This window comes from Pinus tabuliformis, chromosome 3_1 (assembly GCF_031772625.1).
Source record: "Pinus tabuliformis cultivar Carrire ecotype Pingquan chromosome 3_1, CPIR1, whole genome shotgun sequence".
NCBI lineage: Eukaryota > Viridiplantae > Streptophyta > Pinopsida > Pinales > Pinaceae > Pinus > Pinus tabuliformis.
In genome coordinates this window covers 139,700,726-139,721,955 of record NC_142301.1, presented here as the reverse complement: position 1 = coordinate 139,721,955, position 21,230 = coordinate 139,700,726, and the positions used below count along the sequence as shown (strand labels likewise).

The following is a 21,230-nucleotide window of genomic DNA, read 5'->3' as shown; positions in this document are numbered from 1 at the left end:
ACAGCCTTGGCAGGGGAACTTTTCTTACCCTACCACTCATAATTTTCCTTCTCAAAACTTTTATCCTCCGCAGCCTACACAACAAAAAATGATTCAACCTCAACAACAATAGCTTTAGTTGCCTGCCCCACCAAATCAACCTCGTCCTATGCAACTTCCTGCCCAACCAATGTCTAACCCCAATAATAAAACCATCCAATCCGCTCACAACATTGGATTGGTCACCTATCCCACTTTTCCTACCTACTGTATTGCACCACAGTCGCTGCAGGAAATTTATGTTCCTGTTTTACAGGAATTTCCTGTGTCGCTGCAGGAAATCCAGCTGAGGTCAGGAAAAGTGGTGAATCAGCCCGGAAGAATTGAAGAGATTGTAGAGGAAGACTCTCTAGAAATTCCTGAAGTTGAAACCACACCTAAACTAGCAGAACAACCTACTTCAAGGCCGCAAGAACCTTCCTCATCCCATACAATCCAACCTCCTTTTCTAGAGAGGTTGGAAATGAGACTAAAGCAACCCGAGTTTGATCTTGTGTCTGAATTGAGAAATGTATGCATTAAGATCCCATTGCTACAAGAAATTAAAGATATCCCAATCTATGCTAAAACAGTAAGGGTGCTATGTATCAAGAGACAAGGATGACAAAAGAAAGAACTCTCTACAATTCAAGTAGGTGGAAAGCTTGCAAGTTTAATTTCTACCAGATTTGTTACTGAAAAATATGCACGCCCTAGAATCCCTGCAGTTACCACCTTTATCAATGGACAACCTATAAAAAATACTTTGATTGATTTAGGTGCAGCCATTAATGTGATGACTATGGAGACCTTATCTAGAGTAGGAGCCTTTGACTTATTTCCTATTCCTACCATGTTAGAATTAGCAGACAGGTCTAAGGTAAAGCCAGAGGGGGTATTAGAAGACATTGTCATCTCATTAGATTCTTGGAAGTACCCTATAGATTTTTATGTTCTTCAACCCAAAACTAACTTAGGAGGGAATCCTTTGATCCTGGGGAGACTATGGTTAGCCACGACAAATGCTTATATAGGGTGTAGGTCTGGAAATATGACCATCACTCATGGGACTAAAACAAAGCACATTAATTTGTATCCCCCCGCTCAACCTCTCTTGAGATCATAAATACACATTGGGTTGAAGAAGAAGAGAATGATTCAGAATGTGCCTGACTAGTTTTGACAATTGCCCAAGCCACGAGCCTTAAAGAAAATTCAGAAGAAAATTTGATAATTTGTTGTATTTCTAATCCTCATTTTCTGCAGCAAGAAGGAGCGCAATCTAGTCATAATTTAGATCTTGTTACTAATCTATAGGATTTTGATGAATATAGTACAGCAACTGAATTACATTCAGCCTTATTATCTACATTTCCTACATATTCCATGACTGAATGAGGGAGTAAGGTGGTTGAAATTTTTCCTAAAAAACCTTTGAATATTAATTTTGTCTTAACCCCTGAACAAGAAAAAAGGTTAATTCAAGCATTGGAAAATTTTCCAGATACTTTTGCTTGGGAATATATAGATATGAGAGGCATTAACCCAGACACATGCGTTCATCATATTTATATAGAATAGAAAGCCAGGCCCGTGAGATAGCCACAAAGGAGGATGAACCCCGCTTTAAGTGAAATAGTGAAAGATCAATTGCATAAATTGTTAAATGTAGGGTTCATCTATCCTATCTCGAATAGCCAGTGGGTATCTCCGTTGGTTATTGTCCCCAAAAATAATGGTAAATGGCGAGTGTGTGTAGATTACAGGGAACTAAACAAGGCCACATTGAAAGATCACTTTCCCTTGCCTTTTATAGACCAAGTGCTGGACACTTTGGCAGGAAAAAAGTATTTTTCCTTCCTAGATGGGTTCGACTGGTACAATTAGATTAGGATAGCTTCGAAAGACTAGGAAAAGACTACATTCACATGTCACTGGGGCACCTATGCATATAGGGTACTGCCATTTGGTCTATGCAATGCACCAACCACATTCCAGTGGGCGGTCCTTGGTATTTTTTCTGATCTTTTGCATGATTGCGTAGAAGTTTATATGGATGACTTTACAGTCATGGGTGATACTTTTGAAGAAGCTTTACATAATCTTGAGAAAGTTTTGTAGAGATGTAGAGAAACTAACCTCTCATTAAGTAATGAAAAATGTTTTATGATTATGAATGAAGGTATTGTTTTGGGTCATCATGTTTATGCCGTAGGAATTAAAGTTGATCCGACAAGATTGAATTCATTGCAAAGCTACCACCACCAACCAATTAGAAGGGCATCCAAAGTTTTCTTAGGCATGCAGGCTACTATAGAAGGTTTGTTGAAAAATTTACAAAAGTAGCCTCTTGATTATTTAAATTGTTGACTAAAGAAGATGAATTTCATTGGGATGATGAGTGTCAAGTTGCATTTGATACACTCAAGGAAAAACTTTCTTCAGCGCCGGTATTGAGAGGCCTAGATTGGAAATTGCCTTTTCATATTTCCATTGATGCCTCTGATTCAACCATAGGAGCGGTATTGGGACAAAAGGAAGATTCGATAACCCATGCTATTTATTATGTTAGTAAAAACTTAACTCCTACAGAACTGAATTATACGTAACTGAAAAAGAATTCCTTGTTGTGATTTATGCTATTAATAAGTTTAGACATTACATCACGGGCTATGAAGTTTTTGTACACACTGATCACTCTGCCATTCGATATCTCATGAATAAACCAGTTACTAATGGCAGGATTACTAGGTGGCTTTTGTTGCTGCAGGAATTTGACATCACGGTATTGGATAGGCCTGGAAAGGAAAATCAGGTAGCTGATTTCTTATCTAGACTCAACCATGTAGGTGAGGATGTTCCTGTTAATGATAGCTTTCCTAACAAAAATTTGTTTGTTATTTCTGTTAAAACACCTTGGTTTGCAGACATGGCCAATTACCTTGCTACAGGAAAGTTGCCTCCTTATTTTTCATCTAATCAGAAAAAGAGAATTATTAGAAAAAGTGTTGATTACTCTTGGATTAGGGGAGATCTTTTTTTCATTGGACCTGATTTGATTATCTGCAGGTGTGTCCGAGAAGACGAGATCTATGACATTTTGAGAGAGAGCCTGTCACAATGAACCGTGTGGAGGACATTTTGCAAACAAGCGAATAACTTTCAAAATCCTTGCTTAGGTTACTATTGGCCAAGTCTTTTCAAATATGCAAGGGAATATGTTCGGAAGTGTGACAGCTGCGAGAGAATGGGGCGACTTTTACAATCAGATGAGATGCCTTTGCAGCCACAGGTTCTTATAAAACCTTTTGAGAGGTGGGCTCTTGATTTTGTAGGTCCCATCAACCCTATGTCCAAAGGTAAGAAGTATATTTTAGTTTGTATTGATTATGTTACGAAGTGGGTGGAGGCAAGAGAATTACCTAGAGCAACAAAGAAAACAGTGGTAGATTTTATTTATTTTTTATATTTTTGTAAGATTTGGGGTACCTAGAGAAATAGTCACTGATCAAGGTACTCAGTTTGTATCAAAGCTTATGCAGGGAATTGTGCAAAAATATTATATTACTCACCGGAAGTCCACCCCTTATCATCCACAAGCCAATGGGCAGGTGGAATCAACAAATAAGGTGTTGGAGACAATCCTTACCAAGACGGTGCAATTACATAAGAAGGATTGGTCTGACCGACTTCCTGAAGCATTGTGGGCCTACCGGATTACATGGAGAAATACCACTAGCTTTTCTCCATATGAATTGGTGTATGGAAAGAAAGTTTTATTGCCCATTGAATTTCAGATCAAAACTTTTAAAATGGCAGCAGATTTGGGAATAAACCTTGATGAAGCTCAGCAGCAAAGAATCCTGCAGCTCAATGAGTTGGATGAAATTAGGTAGGATGCTTTTCAGCATACTGACTTGATTCAACAACAACGGGCTAATGGCACGACGACTACATTAAAAATAAGCAGTTCAAAGAGGGAGACTGGGCATTGTTGTATGATTCTAAATTTAAGAACTTTAAAGGAAAATTTAACACACATTGGTTGGGCCCCTATGAAATTGAGAAAGTCTTTGATAATGGATCTGTTCGAGTTAAAACCATTGATGATGGGAATGTTACCTTCTTGGTGAATGGGCATAGACTCAAGTTATATCAAAAACCCCAATCTAAGGAGGAATTTTTGGAAGAAATTGTGAAGAAAAGAGAGTTGGAGATGGTGAGAGAAGGGATCATTCCTTCCACTATCTCTTCTTGATTTCCTGCTGACACAATGAGCTCACTTTGTTCCTCCTTGTGCTCGGTAAAACATGAGAGGAATGTCTATTGGGTATAGGTTTATTCCTTTTTTTGGGCCCAATGGACTAATTACGGAAAAGGAACCCCCTGGAGTCTTCTTTTCCAAGTATTTCAGACTCTCTAAAAATGAAATTTGGCGAGCATGGACTGCCCTAGGCTCGTTAAAATTACAGGTCAGTAGGTTCTCTCAATAAAATTTTGTTTTCAGTTAAATCTAGATTGCTCGTGTTGGATTGATGTGGGATTTCTTAAGGCCCTCCTTCCAACAATCTTGGCCCATCGACATCAGCAAGTTATCTAGGTGCAAGATCAGAGCCTTATGATGCCTTGAAGCTTGTATGCCCCAATGATAGGCTATCTCGCCAGTAGCAATGGGGAATCACTATGGCTCCTTGAATGTTGGATCCTACAGGGGGGTTTGACATCAACACATTAATTCACACCTGATAGGATGCATCAAGGTACCTTGGTCCTCGCTCTCATTAAAGGTGATGGGCCTCGCATTGGTTAACAACTGACCTCAATGGCTGGTAATCCAATGAGCTCATTGCACATTCGACATCAGCACCTTTTATTCATGTGCAGTGGACTGTACACAAGCGAGGGAGAAGTGTTAGTTGGTGGTTCGATTTCTTGCAGAAGCTCCGCAAGTCATGGTTCAATTTCCTGCAGAAGCTTCGCAAGTCATGGTCTGAATTCCTGCAGAATTTTCAAAAGTCGCGGTTCGATTTTCTGGAAGATTCAGCAGTGTGGTTCCATTTCCTGCATTAAAAGTTCAACAGTCCCAGTTCCATTTCCTGCAATAGCACCATGGTTTTCTGAAAAAACAAAACAAAAAGCATAGACAGAGCATTAATTTAATTTTTTTTTAAAGTACTGACATATTTTTAATACTAGTCGAGGTCATGAATTGTGAAATCATATATCTGATTTAATTATTAGGTGGGTTATCATCTCAAGGACATGCACACGTCATCCGAAGTACTAGACCGTTGGAAGGTATAAGGTAAAGTACAGTTGACGACGGGACACTTGAGGTAAAGGGTAATTAACACTTTTATTTTTAATTATTTGTATGATTTTTCGGCTATGGTCACCCTTGCGGCAAACGCAGCTGTAATCCGGTATATTATGACTCCATCTCCTCACTTGATTTCCATGATTCTGACACGACCATTATACGTACTCCCCATATCTTCCTGCAGGTCGGATCATGATGACAATCATGATCACGACCCATCTTTCAAAAATCCCATGCTTTGCGATCACCTTCTATAATAAGCCCTCCCTTGTCGCGCGAGTCTGTTACAAGCTTAAGCCGATATTTCCAAAGAATTGCATACGCCCTGTCTTCCAGTCTTTCACCATGTTGAAACTACGTGCCCCTGTCCGCTTTGAGCCACAAGGGCTTGAATTGCTAGAGGCTGACCCTCGCAGCAAGGCGAGATTGGAAAGAGCAGGGTGGCTGCCATTTTTCCAATGATTCAGCGGCCATAACTCCGAGGTGACAAAATATTTTTCCCTAAACCTGAACGACGATAAGGCTCAAGTTGGGGATGTTCAATTTAGGTTGACCGAGGGTTTGGTAGCGCGAGCATGCGGGATTTCACAGTTGGGAGAACGTTGGTTCAAGAACCAACGTTTCAACAAGAGTTTATGTGCACCCTTCCTCTGCAGAGAGCATTCGGACCCCAACTGGACTAAGGGAATCTCGCAGGAGTTCTTGAAGAGTAAGTACCGGAACTTGTTATTTTTCCTGCAGAAATACATCACGTGTGAAGGTCGCTTCGGGCTTGCATTCTTGTTTCATATTCGGCTCCTCGCCCATTTCCATGACAAGCCATTAAATTTTCCCTATTACTTGAGGATGTCGCTGATGAAGATGTCGATGACTGCCAAGGAAAGGGGGTCCAATTTAGAGGAAAACCTCTACCACCACGGGCCAGTGAAAATGATCTTGGTGGAGGTCTTGCAAGAGAAAAAGCAGACATGGGAGGAGTTCTTAGCCGAAAACTATTTTGCAGAGAATGGGGATTCTGATTCTTCAGATTCTATGGAGGAACCACCAGCGAATAACCCGAGGAAAAAGCTGCGAACGCATGGGCTACAAATAAAAGGGAAAGAAGAGGAGAAAAACTCTAACCCTTCAGAGTCTACAACAGAAAAACCAGTGGAAAAAGTGAAGAAAAAGTCACAGACTTAGAAGCCACTGGTAAAGAAGGAAAAGAGGGACACCTCGGCTCTCTGAAGCCCACTGAGAAGAAACTCGAAGAAAAGCCAAAGAAGAAGAAGAAGCCTCAGACCCTCGGGCTACAGACAAAGGAAGTAGAAAAAGATGAGGAGGTGGTGGTGACAGGGGAGATTGTGGGCCAAAAGCCCAAGTCGAAGAATGGTACTTCCACCTCGGCAAAACGATTTACCAGAAGCCAGGTTGTTCAGCTAGCAATAAAAGATACTACGGATGCAGAAGTATTTCTCGAGACACCAGATAAGAAGAAGGAGAAACACCATGACCCACCCAAATTTAAAGAGAAGATTGAGTCAACTAAGTTTATTGATAAGGAAGTGATTTCCTTTCAGGACTCCCCGCTGCATGGAAGTGGGAATAACACAAAAGAGGAACAACAAGCAGAGGAGGACCTTGAGTCCCCGCAATCTCTCCAAGGACATTGGGGAGGGGAAGTAACTCCTCAGAAAAGTCAGTCTCTGCAAGGATTAGAAGAAATCATCACCGAGCTCACTATTACAGATAGAGCTCTAAGAAAGGAAAACGAGACCCTGAAGGAGAACAACCTGCGTATCCAGAAGGAGCATGAGGAATGTGTCCAAAAAACGGCCCGAATTATGAAAAAGAAGCAGGCTAAGATCGACCATCTGAAAAAGAAGAACGAACTGTACAAGGGTCAAATTCCTGTAGAATCTAGCGGTAACCAGTTGAACCAGTTGGCGGAGGTAGTAGATTAGTTGGCTGCAGTAGATGCAACTCAAGATAATGAATGATTTCCTTTTTATTTTATTTTTTGAGAGATGCAACAGTTTTGCTTGCATAAGGGGCATGCAAGGACTTAGGTGTGGGGGAGATGTTGGGGCTTGGTTTTGCCCAATTTTGACACCTTTTTCTATACTTTCCCTCTCACATTTTGACTATCTTTAACCCCTACTATGCCTATCTTGGTTATAATACTTGTGTTTTTGCCAAAAGGGTGTTGTAGGCTGAAGGTATGCAAATTAATACTAAAAAGCGTCTTTTACCTTAACTTTGAGTATTCCTTAGCTAGTTGTTCGTTATTTTATTACCATGCCAACTAATCTCGAGTTCCTGTGCAGATTTGCTTTGATTTGGAAACAGGCCCATAATTTCTGCAGACAACTGTGCAATCGTATTTTCTTCAAACACTCTGGATTTCCTACAATCGCGGATTTCCTGCAGAAACATCGGTGGTTAGCCATATTCCATGAATATCTAAGTCCAACGGGAACATGGGTTTTGCGAGGAATATATCACATATGGTTGCTATCCTATTGGCCTTCTCAGACATGCCAACAACACCGCCCAGATTCAGAAGTCTTCTCTCGTTGGCCGTTTGGAGGAACAACTACAACCATGTAACGAGTTTTCGTCTAATCCATGCTTTCAGTCATGGATTAGACCTAGTATGGCTAAAAACGATATATTATAGCAAATCTGTTAGTCAATGGCTTAGATTAGCATTCTCCTTTATTTCGGGCCATATATGGGCTTTGTAAATGTACAAATTATGTTGTAGTTTCGATGATAGGGGTTGTTAGAATGCTGGGTTGGTTTCAGCATTGACTGTGTATCATATTGTACTCGATTGTATTTTCATATTAATATAAAGATATATGTTCTGTCCATTGTAGTGAGCAAGCTCTTCTCATTTGAAGTGGTTGTGAGCAAGGGAAACCCCCCTTTGCTCACAACTCCCATAGTTTAGATTTTATGCATTTTATTTCTGTTATGTAGTAATAATTCATTTTTACAACTAATGTACTCTTTCTAATATATCAGTAGCACTAGATGAAATGAATTAGTTTCTATTTATGTGTGGGATTCAGTTAATGAAGATTTGATTTTTCATGTTGATTGAATTTCTGAATTTGCTGTAAGTTGATTTTTATATCTTTTCCTAATCATCATCAGCAATCTTAAGAGTTGTAGAGGGAAGTTCGATCCACTCTATAGTCTTTGCTGCTAAGTGATTGATGCAGGAAAGAGTCATTGGTTTTGTATGATTGGTTAGTTAGATTAATCAACACTTACAATATTAGGCCTGCATATACTTTGCATGCATCTCACAAGCTTACCTGCCCGAGTTGATGATTTATGTTTAATCAAATTATAATGCTATAATTTGACTCAACAACAACATCAACTGAGTGGTAACTCTTTCATGAATTAGATGCCAAACTGGGCAATAACCAAGACCAAGTTTCGCCTTGATACTATGTATATCGATTCTTTTGAGTAAGGCAATTGTTTGGGGAGGTCACTATATCTAGTCCATGAAATGACTCCTTCTTTATCAGTCAATATGAAAGGGGGAAGGGGAGCACACCCTTTATGATTGTTCATTCCGGGTTGATCAAGATAAAAGAGCATTATATAAGTGCAAGTTGAGGAAAATTGCTCAACACATACTTATTAAAATGAAGCATAGAAGCACTACTATTACCCATACTTCACCAATGGAGATAGAAAAACGCCATTGGATCAACACAAATCAAGGTTGCAAAGGCGTTTATACAAAGAGGTGGTCAATGTTTTCTTACAATCAGGCCCACGGTTGTTAATAAAAACATCATAGGCATAGTAGTTCTTTTTGGCATACTAGGTGGATGCAAAGGTGAAAGAGGATGCCATACTACCACATATATTTGTGTGGCTGATCTCAGAACAAGTGGAAAGTAGCTACCAACAAATGACCCCAACTTGGCCTTTTGTTGCATTGTGTATCCCAATAGTTGCCAATAAGCTGAAAACAAAACCATAATGAATTCCGATAGATTTCCAAGTTTCTTATTTCGCTCACCAAACCGAGTCATGTGCGTTTTTACAGAGGAAGTATATTATATATGAAAATGTCAGGTAAAGAAATTACTGGAAGCGATGAGAGAAGTGATGTGCAATTTTGTTTTGTTGAGTTGTACTGTGATTTTAATATTTTAAGCTTATTAACACAAATGGCATGCATTGAGCAGTGACCAAACATTATTTGTTGAGTACATATGACATATGTGTTTGCTCGGGTCATATTTTAAAGATGATTCCAATCGTCAATTTGTGCGAACCTTTGGTTCTTGAAAATAAGATATTATGAATAACAAATGGCATGGTTTGACATGAAGATTTATGGATAACATCTGGAATGCTTTCAGTGTTTTGATGTTACAATTATCATAGTTTAACATTGTTTTGATGTTACAATTAGTATTAAGACGACAGATTAAAGATGCACCACGAATCACGCTATGCGGAGCTTTCCGCACAAGCAAAGTTCCGCACACCTATTTTGTTTTATAACAAATCAATACAATGACCCTATCTTGTTTTATAACCAATCACACAATGTTACATTGACATTGACATTGACACGTGGACATTGATACCATGGTTTCTTGGAATGGATATTAAAACCCTGAAACTGTGATGCAAAAATGCAATTCCAATAACCCATGAAATAATGGTTTATGTGCTAAGAATTAAGTCAAAATATTATCTTAAAAGCATTAACCATTACCATTGTCTTTCAACCACTGTGGTGACATATTACATATGAACATATTTCACAAGGAATGGTTCTCCCCACGACATCTGGGACCCATATCAATTAATAATAGCTTTAAATGCCAATGACTAACTGAAAGGTGTTATTGAGCCATATCAATTAATAATAGCTTTAAATGCTAATGACTAATGAAAGGTGTTATTGAGTGCGAAGGTAGTTATACGAAGCAAGCTATGTGGAGGTGGCACAAAAGTTGTGCAGAGGAAGTGTAAAGCTCCTCACAAGAATGCAGATCAATTAGCACTCATTGTACAAAATAAGTTGTGTGGAGGAAAAATGTGTAGAGATGTAAATGCAGAGCAACTATTAATCTTGTTAATCTAGCGAATAAGCGATAAGTTTCAACATTGTGCTGTCTTGGAATATTTTTGTTATATTCTTCTTATGTAGATTTTGAATGTTTTGTGTGTGTTTTTTTCAATAAAATTATATATATATATATGTATTTGTTTCCTTCTCATTTTTAACAAAGTTGACGTGATTAAATAATTTGTAAAGCGTATGGAAATTGGCTTTATCATTTTTTTTGGTCGAATATCTTTATTCGGATCATTAGAACTTAATTTTTTTTAATGTGCAAAATTAAAATTAAGATTATATATATATATATATATATATATATATATATATATATATATATATAAATAATTAATTAAACAAATTTTAATTGATTATATAATTTGTTAAAAATTTTGAATTATTTTAAGAGATTATACCAATTGAGGTTACTCTAATGATGAGAATATATTTTACAACCCTTATCATTACATCCTTCCATTCTATATGACTTCACATACTCCTATTATATGTCCACTTATGTTTTATCCATAATAAAAGAACTTTTGAACTATTCATTTTCTATTCAAAAACCAAACCTTCTGATCTTTAAACAAATAAGAACTTTATATAAAGTTTTCAATCCCCTTAAACCATGCTTAATGTCATTCTTGAAATGAAAAATAAAACGTTTTTAAGGCTTTAGAAAAAGAAAAAAAACAAACCAACAAACTTTTATTATTCAAACCTAGAAAAAGGAAAAACTTTAGCTGGCACATCTTAAATATGAATGTATAATGTCATTAACTCAAATCAAATATTAGTCAACGAATCTTCAAATCTTAAGTAAAATAAAATTAGAGTTCAGAAGCTGTTTTAGACATTACCAAGCGTTGGCGCCTTTTTTCAAAGTCGACGATGAATTCCTCAATCCTCGATTTGATTGCAGCCATTGATGAAAGCTCATCGACAGTTCTCAAGGAACCGATCGAGGTGCAACGGATCGAGATCTCTGAGCCGTTGATGAGAGGCATTGGGATTGAAGCAGCGAGAGGTGTGTGAGAGGATCTCTAGAGATATATTCTCCTCTTGCATTTCTCTCGAGCATCGCTGTTCTTCATTCTATTATTCCGGTTGAAAGCAGCCACAGGTAGCGAGAAAGATGTCTGGGCGTGGAAAGGGAGGAAAGGGTTTGGGGAAGGGAGGTGCTAAGAGGCACAGGAAAGTTCTGAGAGATAATATCCAGGGCATCACCAAGCCTGCTATCAGGCGTCTCGCCAGGAGAGGGGGCGTCAAGCGTATCAGTGGTCTCATCTATGAAGAGACCAGAGGCGTCTTGAAGATCTTCTTGGAGAACGTGATCAGGGATGCCGTGACATACACAGAGCACGCGAGAAGAAAGACTGTGACAGCCATGGATGTCGTGTACTCTTTAAAAAGGCAGGGCCGAACTCTTTACGGCTTTGGAGGTTGAGAAGTCTCATTCTGACTATTGTTCATTCATTACTCATTGTCATTTATGGTGTCTCTAGACACCACCTTCCCATCTATGGGAAATTTTGAGCCTGTCAAAGTGCCGAATGCATTGTTTTAGTTGAAGCTCGTACGAATTGATTCTATGTGTTGGGAGAGTTGTCTATGTCGTTACTGGATTGCGCTACTTTTAACTCCCTTAGCCGTAATTTGGTGAAAAAAAGTTCATTTAATTTGATTACTCTATTGTTCAGATGGTGCAATTGTGATAATCTGGACCAAATCGCAAGGAAGACTGTGTGATTATGATAATATGGATCAATTCAGAAATCAATAACCAGGGTAAGAGGGCACTTTTTAATTTTGGGACTATTTTTCAAGTTATACCAAGATGCTGACGGAAATGATTTAGAAACGGGTTGTAGTTAGTGATTGACTTACCGTGTTAACATTGGTGTTTTCTATGGATTGGCCAAACTGCCTCTATTTCAATCTGTTTTGGCCATAATTTTTTTAGAAGTAAATTACAACTAGATAATCACAATTCATTGCAATTCTTGCCATCTGAATCAATTCACAGGGGCGAATAAGCGGTTTGCTGTTGCAGTTTTAAAGGCGTGAAAATATGCTCTCTTATCTGTGACATTATATCGTTTTTAAAATTTAAAGGAGAAGGGTGAGAAAATACTTTGCTGGTGGAATGGAATAGGAGTAGGAGTATTTCATAGTTGGATTTTTGGATTTTCAAGTATGGGAATTTTGTTGTAAAAAGTATGGGAATTTTGTTGTAAAAAGTTTTGAAGTGAAATTTTAGTTTGTGTTATGTTGATGGCTTTTGTTCCCCCAGCCGTGTTCGATCCCTGCAGAGCACCCCTCCCCATATTGTGACGGCTTTGCTGTAAAATCAGCGGGCTTTGGCCATAATGTAATCTGGCTTCGGCCGTATTTTGACTGGCTTCGGCCATATTGTAATCTGAGGGCTTCGGCCATATATATAGATTTTTCTCTGAAAAAAAATAGATTTAGCACTTTAATTTTTTTTTAAAGCATTTCAATTCCCTAAAAGTTTGTAATTGTATTTGTTATTTGTAATTGTATTTGTGATTCAAATAAGTTTTTACTAGAATTTAAACACTTTTTTTTTCAAGATTTGTTGAATTTTATTTAACTAAATTCCAATAATTTAGGCAAATTGTCTGTGCCATTGTCGGCCACTATAGAAAATGCCTATATATAATTATTTTAATTTATTATAATAAATAATAATATTTATAAAAGGCTTCCCCTCTATGTATGTTGGACATCGTAAAATAAATTATGGTTTATAAAAGAATTTGTAATATTTTGCTACTTTACAAATATTGATATTGGTTAAAAAAGACTACTTTTATAATCAAAATGATTATGGTTTATATATTTGTTAAGCTGTAGTTAAAACTATGAAAAATTATGGTTTATATATTTGTTAAGTTGTATTCAAAACCATGTAAATTATGGTTTATATATTTGTTAAGTTGTATTCAAAACCATGTAAATTATGGTTTATATATTTGTTAAGTTGTATTCAAAACCATGTAAATTATGGTTTATATATTTGTTAAGTTGTATTCAAAACCATGAATAATTTGGTAGATTTTTTTTGGAAATATTGGTTAGGGTGAATTTAGGTGTTACATGGTTTTTTTTGTTTGTTTTTGTTTTTGTTTTTTGAAGTATAATGTTAAATCTATTTCCACATATTGATTAAAAACACTTTAATATTAAATTTTTAAATTGACCCAAAAAAACCATTTGTTAATACTTCAAAGTTATAAAAACCAAGTTGGTAATGATCAGAAGACTAAACATAAAAAAGAAGAAGAAATTTTCGATGTAGCAAAAGTGATTACGAATTATTTTGTAGGTATTAAAGAACATTTTCAGTATATAAGGAACTTTCAATTTGGAAAAAGTGACTGCGTCTTCAGGAACTTAACCATTTTGTAGCTATAAAAGAACATTCCCAATATATAGGAAACTTTCTATTTGGCAAAATAAATTTGACTGCTTCTTTAAGAATTTAACCATTTTGTAGCTATTAAAGAGCATTCTCAATATATGAACGCAACGTGGACACATTTCCATCATTAGACCTAAGCCAAACTAAAACGTAATTGATCATTTTCATTATTAATTTTTTTGGTGGGGGTGAATTATCGAATATTTATTATAAAATAATAGTAAGAGAAAGTAGTGACATGGAGTGCAATAGTAAGATAATTATCTTCGTCAAGTTATTTCATTTTATAATGTTCAAACACAAGTAAAATTGTTGAATAATAAATAGAAATCCATCCAGTACAATGCAAAACAGTAGTACTCAATTCCTATGCCCAGAATTGAGAGATCATACATCTTCTAAATCTTAAATGCCCACGTTCAGGAGAGCCAACAGCGCCATATACACCACTACGGATTTCGCCTCCCCTTGGTACATTTTAGCAATGATAGGATCGATATTGGTTTCCAGCTATTTTCTCATCAAACACATCAGCAATATCAGTAAGTTTGGGCAACTAAGAAAGTCCCACCAATCAGAAATTTTTACCTGAGTGAGCAATCAGGAAATACGCACTTTTTTCTTGAAAACATTTAAATAGAAAATACATAAACATTTAAAAAAACTAGGAAAGAAGAAAACATTTCAATGTATTTGTTTTTATCTAATAACGTATTTGATTTTTATGCAATATTTTTTTTAATTAAAATAAGGAGAATGTTTGCATTTTTAATAAAATGTTCATTTTTTTTCATAATAAATGATATTGTTTTTTTGTGATTTTCTTTTCTGGTCTTTAGTTTTTTGTTTGTTTGTTTGTTTTGGGTTGGTCCAGAGAAAAAATTGAACTGTGCACTATATGTTTATCATCTAAACATAGAGTGTTAAGCTGAGCTGGTAAGCAAGAACAAATACTTTCCCATCTCAAGGTGTGCAAAGACTGAGCACTGAATCAAATTTCGAGGCCTCATATGAGAAAAACAATGCAAATAGGAAAAGGTTTAGTGACAATTCAGTTATGTTGTTTCCATTGTTTTAAAAACAAAATTCATAGACAGGTATGATAGTTTGCGTACACTTGTGGACAACTGTAGATGCAAACTATCATACATGTTTATGAATTTTGATAAGGATTGGCATTGATATGTATTTTAAAGCGCAAAGGGAGGATGATTCGACACATGGATCTCGTCATTTTCAATTTCTTTTATGCACAAGTTGTCCATAACATGTTGCAAACCCTGCTTAGATAAGAGGTCTGCTATTGAGTTTTGTTCCTTGTAAATATGGCACACAGTAATAGAATTAAAATGTTGTTTAAGATTTAAGGCTTCTTTTAACAAAGGAGATAACATATAGTTTTGACATTTGTACTCTCCATTAAACCATTTGATGACATTCTAAGAGTCACCGAAAATCTGAACTGATCTTAGTCCTAGGTGTGTAAGCCAACAAAGAAGTAGTTTTAAGGTTTGAAGTTCAGCATAGTTGTTTGTTCCTGCTCCTAGCCCCACTGAGGCTTTCAAGCATCTATGAGCATTAATATGAATTACAATTCCTGCCCCACAAATATTCCTTGGATTAGAGGCCCCATTGAAATAAGCCCAAGGGATATTGCCTCTAATTTGTTTCTCCCTATTCCCCCCTAAAATTTGTTTTCAGGGCAACACATTCAATCGCAATGTGTTCTTGAAAAGGGTTTTGATCCTTGAAGATTCTCTTGTTCTAGGCCAATGAAGTGCCCCATGCTATTATTAGAGGGAAATTTCTCAAAGTTCCCTTTGGGGTGTCCATCCATCATTTTTGCAACACCTCCCTAATATTTTCTCCGTTCCATCTCTAGGATTTCTTTAACAACCTCAAAGTCTTGTGCCATATAACTATGTTGAAAAAACACTTTAGAAATAGATGTTGAGTTGTTTCTTCGTCTTTCTTGCACAAGGAGCACCAACTTGGTCCCATCTTGGATCTCTTCTATAGATTGTCCCATGTTGGAACCTTGTTCCTTAGTATACACCAAAGGACCATTCTTGTTTTGGCTAGACATTTTAGTTTCCAAATAGGTTTTTCCCATCCCTTCTTAGACATAAGATAGTTATAACCATATTTTGGGGAGTAACTACCAGTGGGAGCATGAACCCATCGCAGAGTGTTTGGTTTGTTTCTGAGGTGAACATTTGATCTCTGAAGTTCCTTGGTAAAATGCTGCCATTCCTCCTCCCATTGAGGATCAAGGTTCAAGTCTTCTCTGGATAGCCATGCTTCGTACCAGATTGTTGAGTGACCAACCTTCTCTATTTGACTCAAATTAAAAACCCCTCTTGATTTCAAGTGGTCGATGATGCTCAGAGAGAGGGAAAACCCTTCGTTACAGCACACCCAAGGATCCTACCCCAACCTTACTTGCTCTCCGTTACCCACCTGCCAGAAGAGCCCTTGCTCAATTATCTTGATTGAGTCCAGAGTTGCCTTCCAAACCACAGACGCTTGCGAATTTTTCTTGTTTGACTTTCTGATCCACTCATCCATTGGAGTTGGATCAATGTATTTTCTTTTAACTACCAACATCCACAGATTTTCCTTCGTTAGCAGCCTCCATCTCAATTTTGCTACTAGAGATGGACCAAACGATGTGAGGTCTTTTATACCCCACCCTCCCCAATCCTTCGGTCTTGCCACTTTCTCCCATGCCACCCAAGGGAGGACATAATCCTCTTTTGAGCCAGCCCACAAATATATACTGCATGCTTTTCTTACTCTTGCAAGAATTCCTTTGGGCACCCATGTTAGTGCCGACCAGTATACAGGGATTGCCATAATGACAAATTTGATCAAAACTAACCTTCCTGCCCTTGATAACCATTTGTAACTCTAGTGTTTAATCATGTTCTCAATTTTAGCCACCAACGAGAACCACTCCTGATTCCTATATGAATCAGGCTTTAAATGGAACCCCAGGTATTTGAAACTGTCATCCATCTTCTTTTCCTCAAAAGGAAGGTCCTTTGCTATCCTTCTAATCTCCGCCCTTGTGAAACCTTCCAGTATCAGGGAGGATTTTTCTTTGTTGATACACATTCTCGTGGCTTTGAGAAACAACTCTAGGAGAGATTTTATGTGCTGAGTTTCACTCCTGCTACCATTACTAAAGAGAAGGATGTCGTCCACAAACAACAGATGGGATATATGTTGACAACCACTTCAATGCCCTTTATATCCCCTCGTCTCCTTGCTTCAAGGATCATTTCACCAAGTCCTTCTGCTGCAAGGAGGAAGAGTAGTGGAGAGAGAGGGCATCCTTGCCGAAGTCCCTTTTTACTCTGAAAGAAAGATGTGGCCGCCACATTGATCAAGACAACAAAGCTAATATTTTTCATACATCCCATGACCCAGTTTATGAACCCTATGTTGAACCCCAAGTGGGTCATTAGCATTCGAATGTACAACCAGCTGATACGATCATATGCTTTTGATAGGTCTGTTTTAACAATAACTCATTTTCTCCTGCTTTTCTTTATGCTATGAATGGTCACCTGTGCCATGCCCACTGCTTCATGAATCTGCCTTCCATCCAGGAAGCCGAATTTCTCTTTTGATATATTCCTTGAGAGGATCGGTTTCAATCTAACTGCAATTAATTTTGCTATTATTTTATAAATGCAATTACATAGAGATATCAGTCTGAAGTCCTCAAAGGACGACAGATCCTCCTTTTTCAGAATTAGGGCGATAAAGGTGGCATTGAAAGGTTCATAGATCGACCCTTTCACCCTGGATTCTTCTACGACCTCAATTAGTTCGTTCCCCAGGTATTCAAAAAAATGTTGAAAAAACTCCACAATCCACCCATCCGGAGCTAGACTCTTATCCTTTTGCATTGACCTTAAAATTCCTTCGACTTCTCCTTTTGTCACTTCACCCATGATGGTTTCATTATCCTCCTCCTCCAGGTACCTTGGGAAAATTTGAGCTGTCCTAACCACCTCGGCGATTGACACCTCTGCAGGGGCTTTGAAAAGTTTTTGAAAGTGGTTCCTTCCCAAAAGGGATAATTCCTCAAAAGACTTGGCCTTGAATCCTTCCTCCGATTTTAAAGACCAAATTGTATTTATGTTTTTTCGACCTTTTGCATAATTTTGGAAAAAATAGAGTTTTCATCCCCTGCTACCAACCAAATAGCTCTGCTTTTTAGTTGCCATTGTTCTTCTCTAATTGTTAGGATACTCCTTCGGTTGGACTCCAGTTTTTTGATCCTATCCCTCTTCCCTTCCGTCTCATATCCATCCTCTTCCGGGCTTTCTAGCAGGTCTAATTCCACTCCTATCTGCTTTAGATCTTCTTCTTTGACTTTCTTTGCTATCGCTGATGCAATAGTTGCCTTCTTCAATCACCTCAGGTTTTCCATGAACCAAAAAGATTTGCCCCTGTCCTGATTTATTGCCTCTCACCTCCAAGTAGTTTTAAACAGATTGTTATAAGATTTCTCCTTAAGCCAGGATGGATTGAATTTAAAGGGGGAAGTTAGCTTTTTGTTTGGGCCTTTCAATTCTAACAGAATGGGAAGATGGTCTGAGTCTCCTCCTTCTCCCACCCAATGTCTGAAGGCTGGAATCTTGGCCACCACTTCCTCTCTAAGGAGGAAACAATCTAGCCTCTTTGCCACCCTGGCTTCCCCAGTTCTCCTATTCCTCCACGTAGGCTTGAACTTGATCAGGTTAATGTCCATCAGTTTCCTTAGAACTAATCTTGTTCAAAAATAAATCAGTGAGTGGGTCGACATGTGTTGATGGTCCCCAAGTTTCAGATAGGCCCAGAGAGAAGTTCAAATTCCCCCTATCACCAAATTTGGATTCTCCATAAACGACTTTGAAAACAAAATGTTCCAGCATATCGCCTTGTCCTGACAGGGCCCATAGATGTTTATGATTAAGAGATTGGTGCAAAGCTCCAGAGAGTAAACCTCGACACCTAAACCCTGATAAACTCCCCATGTGGAAAGAGCCTTCAACCTTCCCTCTTTCAGGCCTGTGGCCAAACCCCCGAATCCACCTTTGGCATCGAGAGACTGAAAAGTCCATCCAAGAAACATCTTGTGTAAAGCTTTATTAGCCTCCTCACCTGAACCCATTGTTTCTTGTTGCAGCAGCAACACATTTGGATTATAGGAATTTATAAGAGCCGTCAAGGACAATTTTTTAGGGGTACTAGCTAACCCTCTACAGTTAAAAGACATAATAATCATTTGGAAACAATGGGGGTGGGGGAGGTGACGGTGGAGGGGTCCTACATTGCTCTAAGCACCCCTGAAATGGATAGTTGTTTCCCATTAGCTATGTCGATCTTTGCTCTTAGTTGAGCCTACGAATTGTTTGTTTTCCTTCCTCTGTATTTACGAGGTCCAAACGGTATAGGATGTAACCCCAACCCCCCCACCGCCTCCCATGGGATAATTTTCTTTTCACAAGGTCTGAGATTATAATGGGGCTTCATTGAAAAGGCACAGGGCATACTAGAGGGCTCAACACTAGACCCAGGACTTCGGTTCAAAAATATCTCAGGAATGGAGGTAATTATACTGTCCAATGTTTCATTAACATTATTAACATGTAGATTTTCTGAATTCATTAGCCTGGAGGGACTAGGCTTTGACATTGAATTGAGAAAAGACAACAAGGATGTATTTAAAGAGGGGATAGGTTCCAGAGTCGTACCCTCCGATTGAAGAGCAGAAACCAATCCTTCTCCCTCCTTTGCCTCTGTCTGAATTGACTTCTCCTGATGCTCTTGCACTCTGTCTGGTCTCTCCTCAACCTGCATTCCCACTATTTCCACTGCATCCTCCTGCATCTTGTCTTCTTCCATATTTTCTCCCCCTGTGACTGGAATGTCCTTATTTTGAACCTTCTCCCCTTGATATTCTTTTGAACCCCCCTCTTTTTTCTGCCTTCTTCTTCGTCTAAACCCCAGAGGGCATTCTCTTGCCAAGTGTCCATATTTATGACATCTATGGCAGTGAAAAGGAAGTTGTTTGTAATCAATCATCTGTGTATATGAGAAATCTATGTATTTGAGATTGATCTCCTCTGCCAACCCTTCCCTGGGGTTTAGACTTACCAGTATTCTGGCCACTCCTTTTTCACTGGTGTGCACAAATGCCATATCAGCTTCCAAAAAACGTCCCAAGTTATTCTCGATTGTCCTGAACACAAAATCGACCCAGAGAAAAGGAGGAAGGCCGGGTAGTCTTACCCATACCGAAGTTTCGTCTACCTTCTCGGTTCCACCTTTTAAATAGTATTGAGTTTTTCTCGAAACTCCAGTTTCTTTCCAGCGCCCATTCTAGTGCTTCCTTCCTAGCGAATTTGATCATGAACCAACCCTTAGCTAGGGTTGAAACCTCAATAGTTTTGTCTGGCGCCTCCTACCAAATTTTAACTGTCCATTCCTGAATATAATTTGCAGTATACTTTTTCCCCTTTCCCTTACCAACCAAGGTTAACTCTGTTGCCTCAGCGTCGTCGATATGGAGATCGACTCCTAGAACAAGATTTGCAGTTATCTCTTTCTTCTTTATTAACTTATTTTTCTTCCGCTTCTCCCATGTCCTCCTGTGCCGCCCCGCTTCCCCAAACCCCGGTGTGGTCTCCTCCACATTGGTAGGTACTTCCTGGAGTGGCTCAGAACGCCCCTCCGACCCATTGTTCCCGAGATTGTTTAAACCTCCTTCTCCTCCCTGAGCTTCCTCGACCACCTAAAGTGGTGGTTCTCTTATTTCTGAGAAGCCCTCTGCCCCTATGAAGACCTCCTAGTCCACTGATTTTGAAGGCTCGAAAGGAAACCCTTATTGTTCGCAGATTTCTCCCCTCCGTGTCTCTGACGTCTTCTGAGCACCGATCAAATCCTTCCTGTGTCCGTTTAACCCTGGTAAGCCCAATAGGGAGCTCAAATCTTGATTGAGGGTTTCTCCTCTTCGGACATGTAGAGGGTTTTTGCATGCAACTGTGCTATCCAACCGGAGCCCTCGCACGGCTTATGTCGGTCCCAGATCTTCCATGAGGAAGGATTTCAGACCTTCCTGTCCCTTGAAACCGCAACTGATAACAATATCTTCTAACCCTCCCAAATAAAAATCTTCGAGCGGGCCAAAAAACTAATTATTTACTTGGAGGACATCCATGTTTTTGGCTGCACAGTCAGTCACCAGTGATGAATCCCCCTGCCTCCCTTCTAGCTCCTTCCCTGAACCCCAGTGCTCTTGTTTAGTCAGATAGAGGCTTTCTTCTAGAAGCCCTAAAGGTTTCCCCTCTCTCCATCCCTTA

General features: G+C 38.6%; 1 protein-coding gene across 1 annotated transcript; it reads left to right on the top strand.

Annotated features, from left to right (window-relative positions):
• The first annotated feature begins 11,358 nt into the window (after positions 1-11,358).
• Positions 11,359-12,126, top strand: LOC149186168 (histone H4-like). The gene has a single exon (XM_089412566.1). The coding sequence runs from the start codon at positions 11,563-11,565 to the stop codon at positions 11,872-11,874; it is 312 nt and encodes a 103-aa protein (XP_089268692.1). The 5' UTR covers positions 11,359-11,562; the 3' UTR covers positions 11,875-12,126.
• The last annotated feature ends 9,104 nt before the right edge of the window (positions 12,127-21,230 follow it).

Bases quoted from the DNA above. Each gene is read 5' to 3' on its own strand.
- LOC149186168 (XM_089412566.1), top strand. From the start codon at position 11,563: ATGTCTGGGCGTGGAAAGGGAGGAAAGGGTTTGGGGAAGGGAGGTGCT.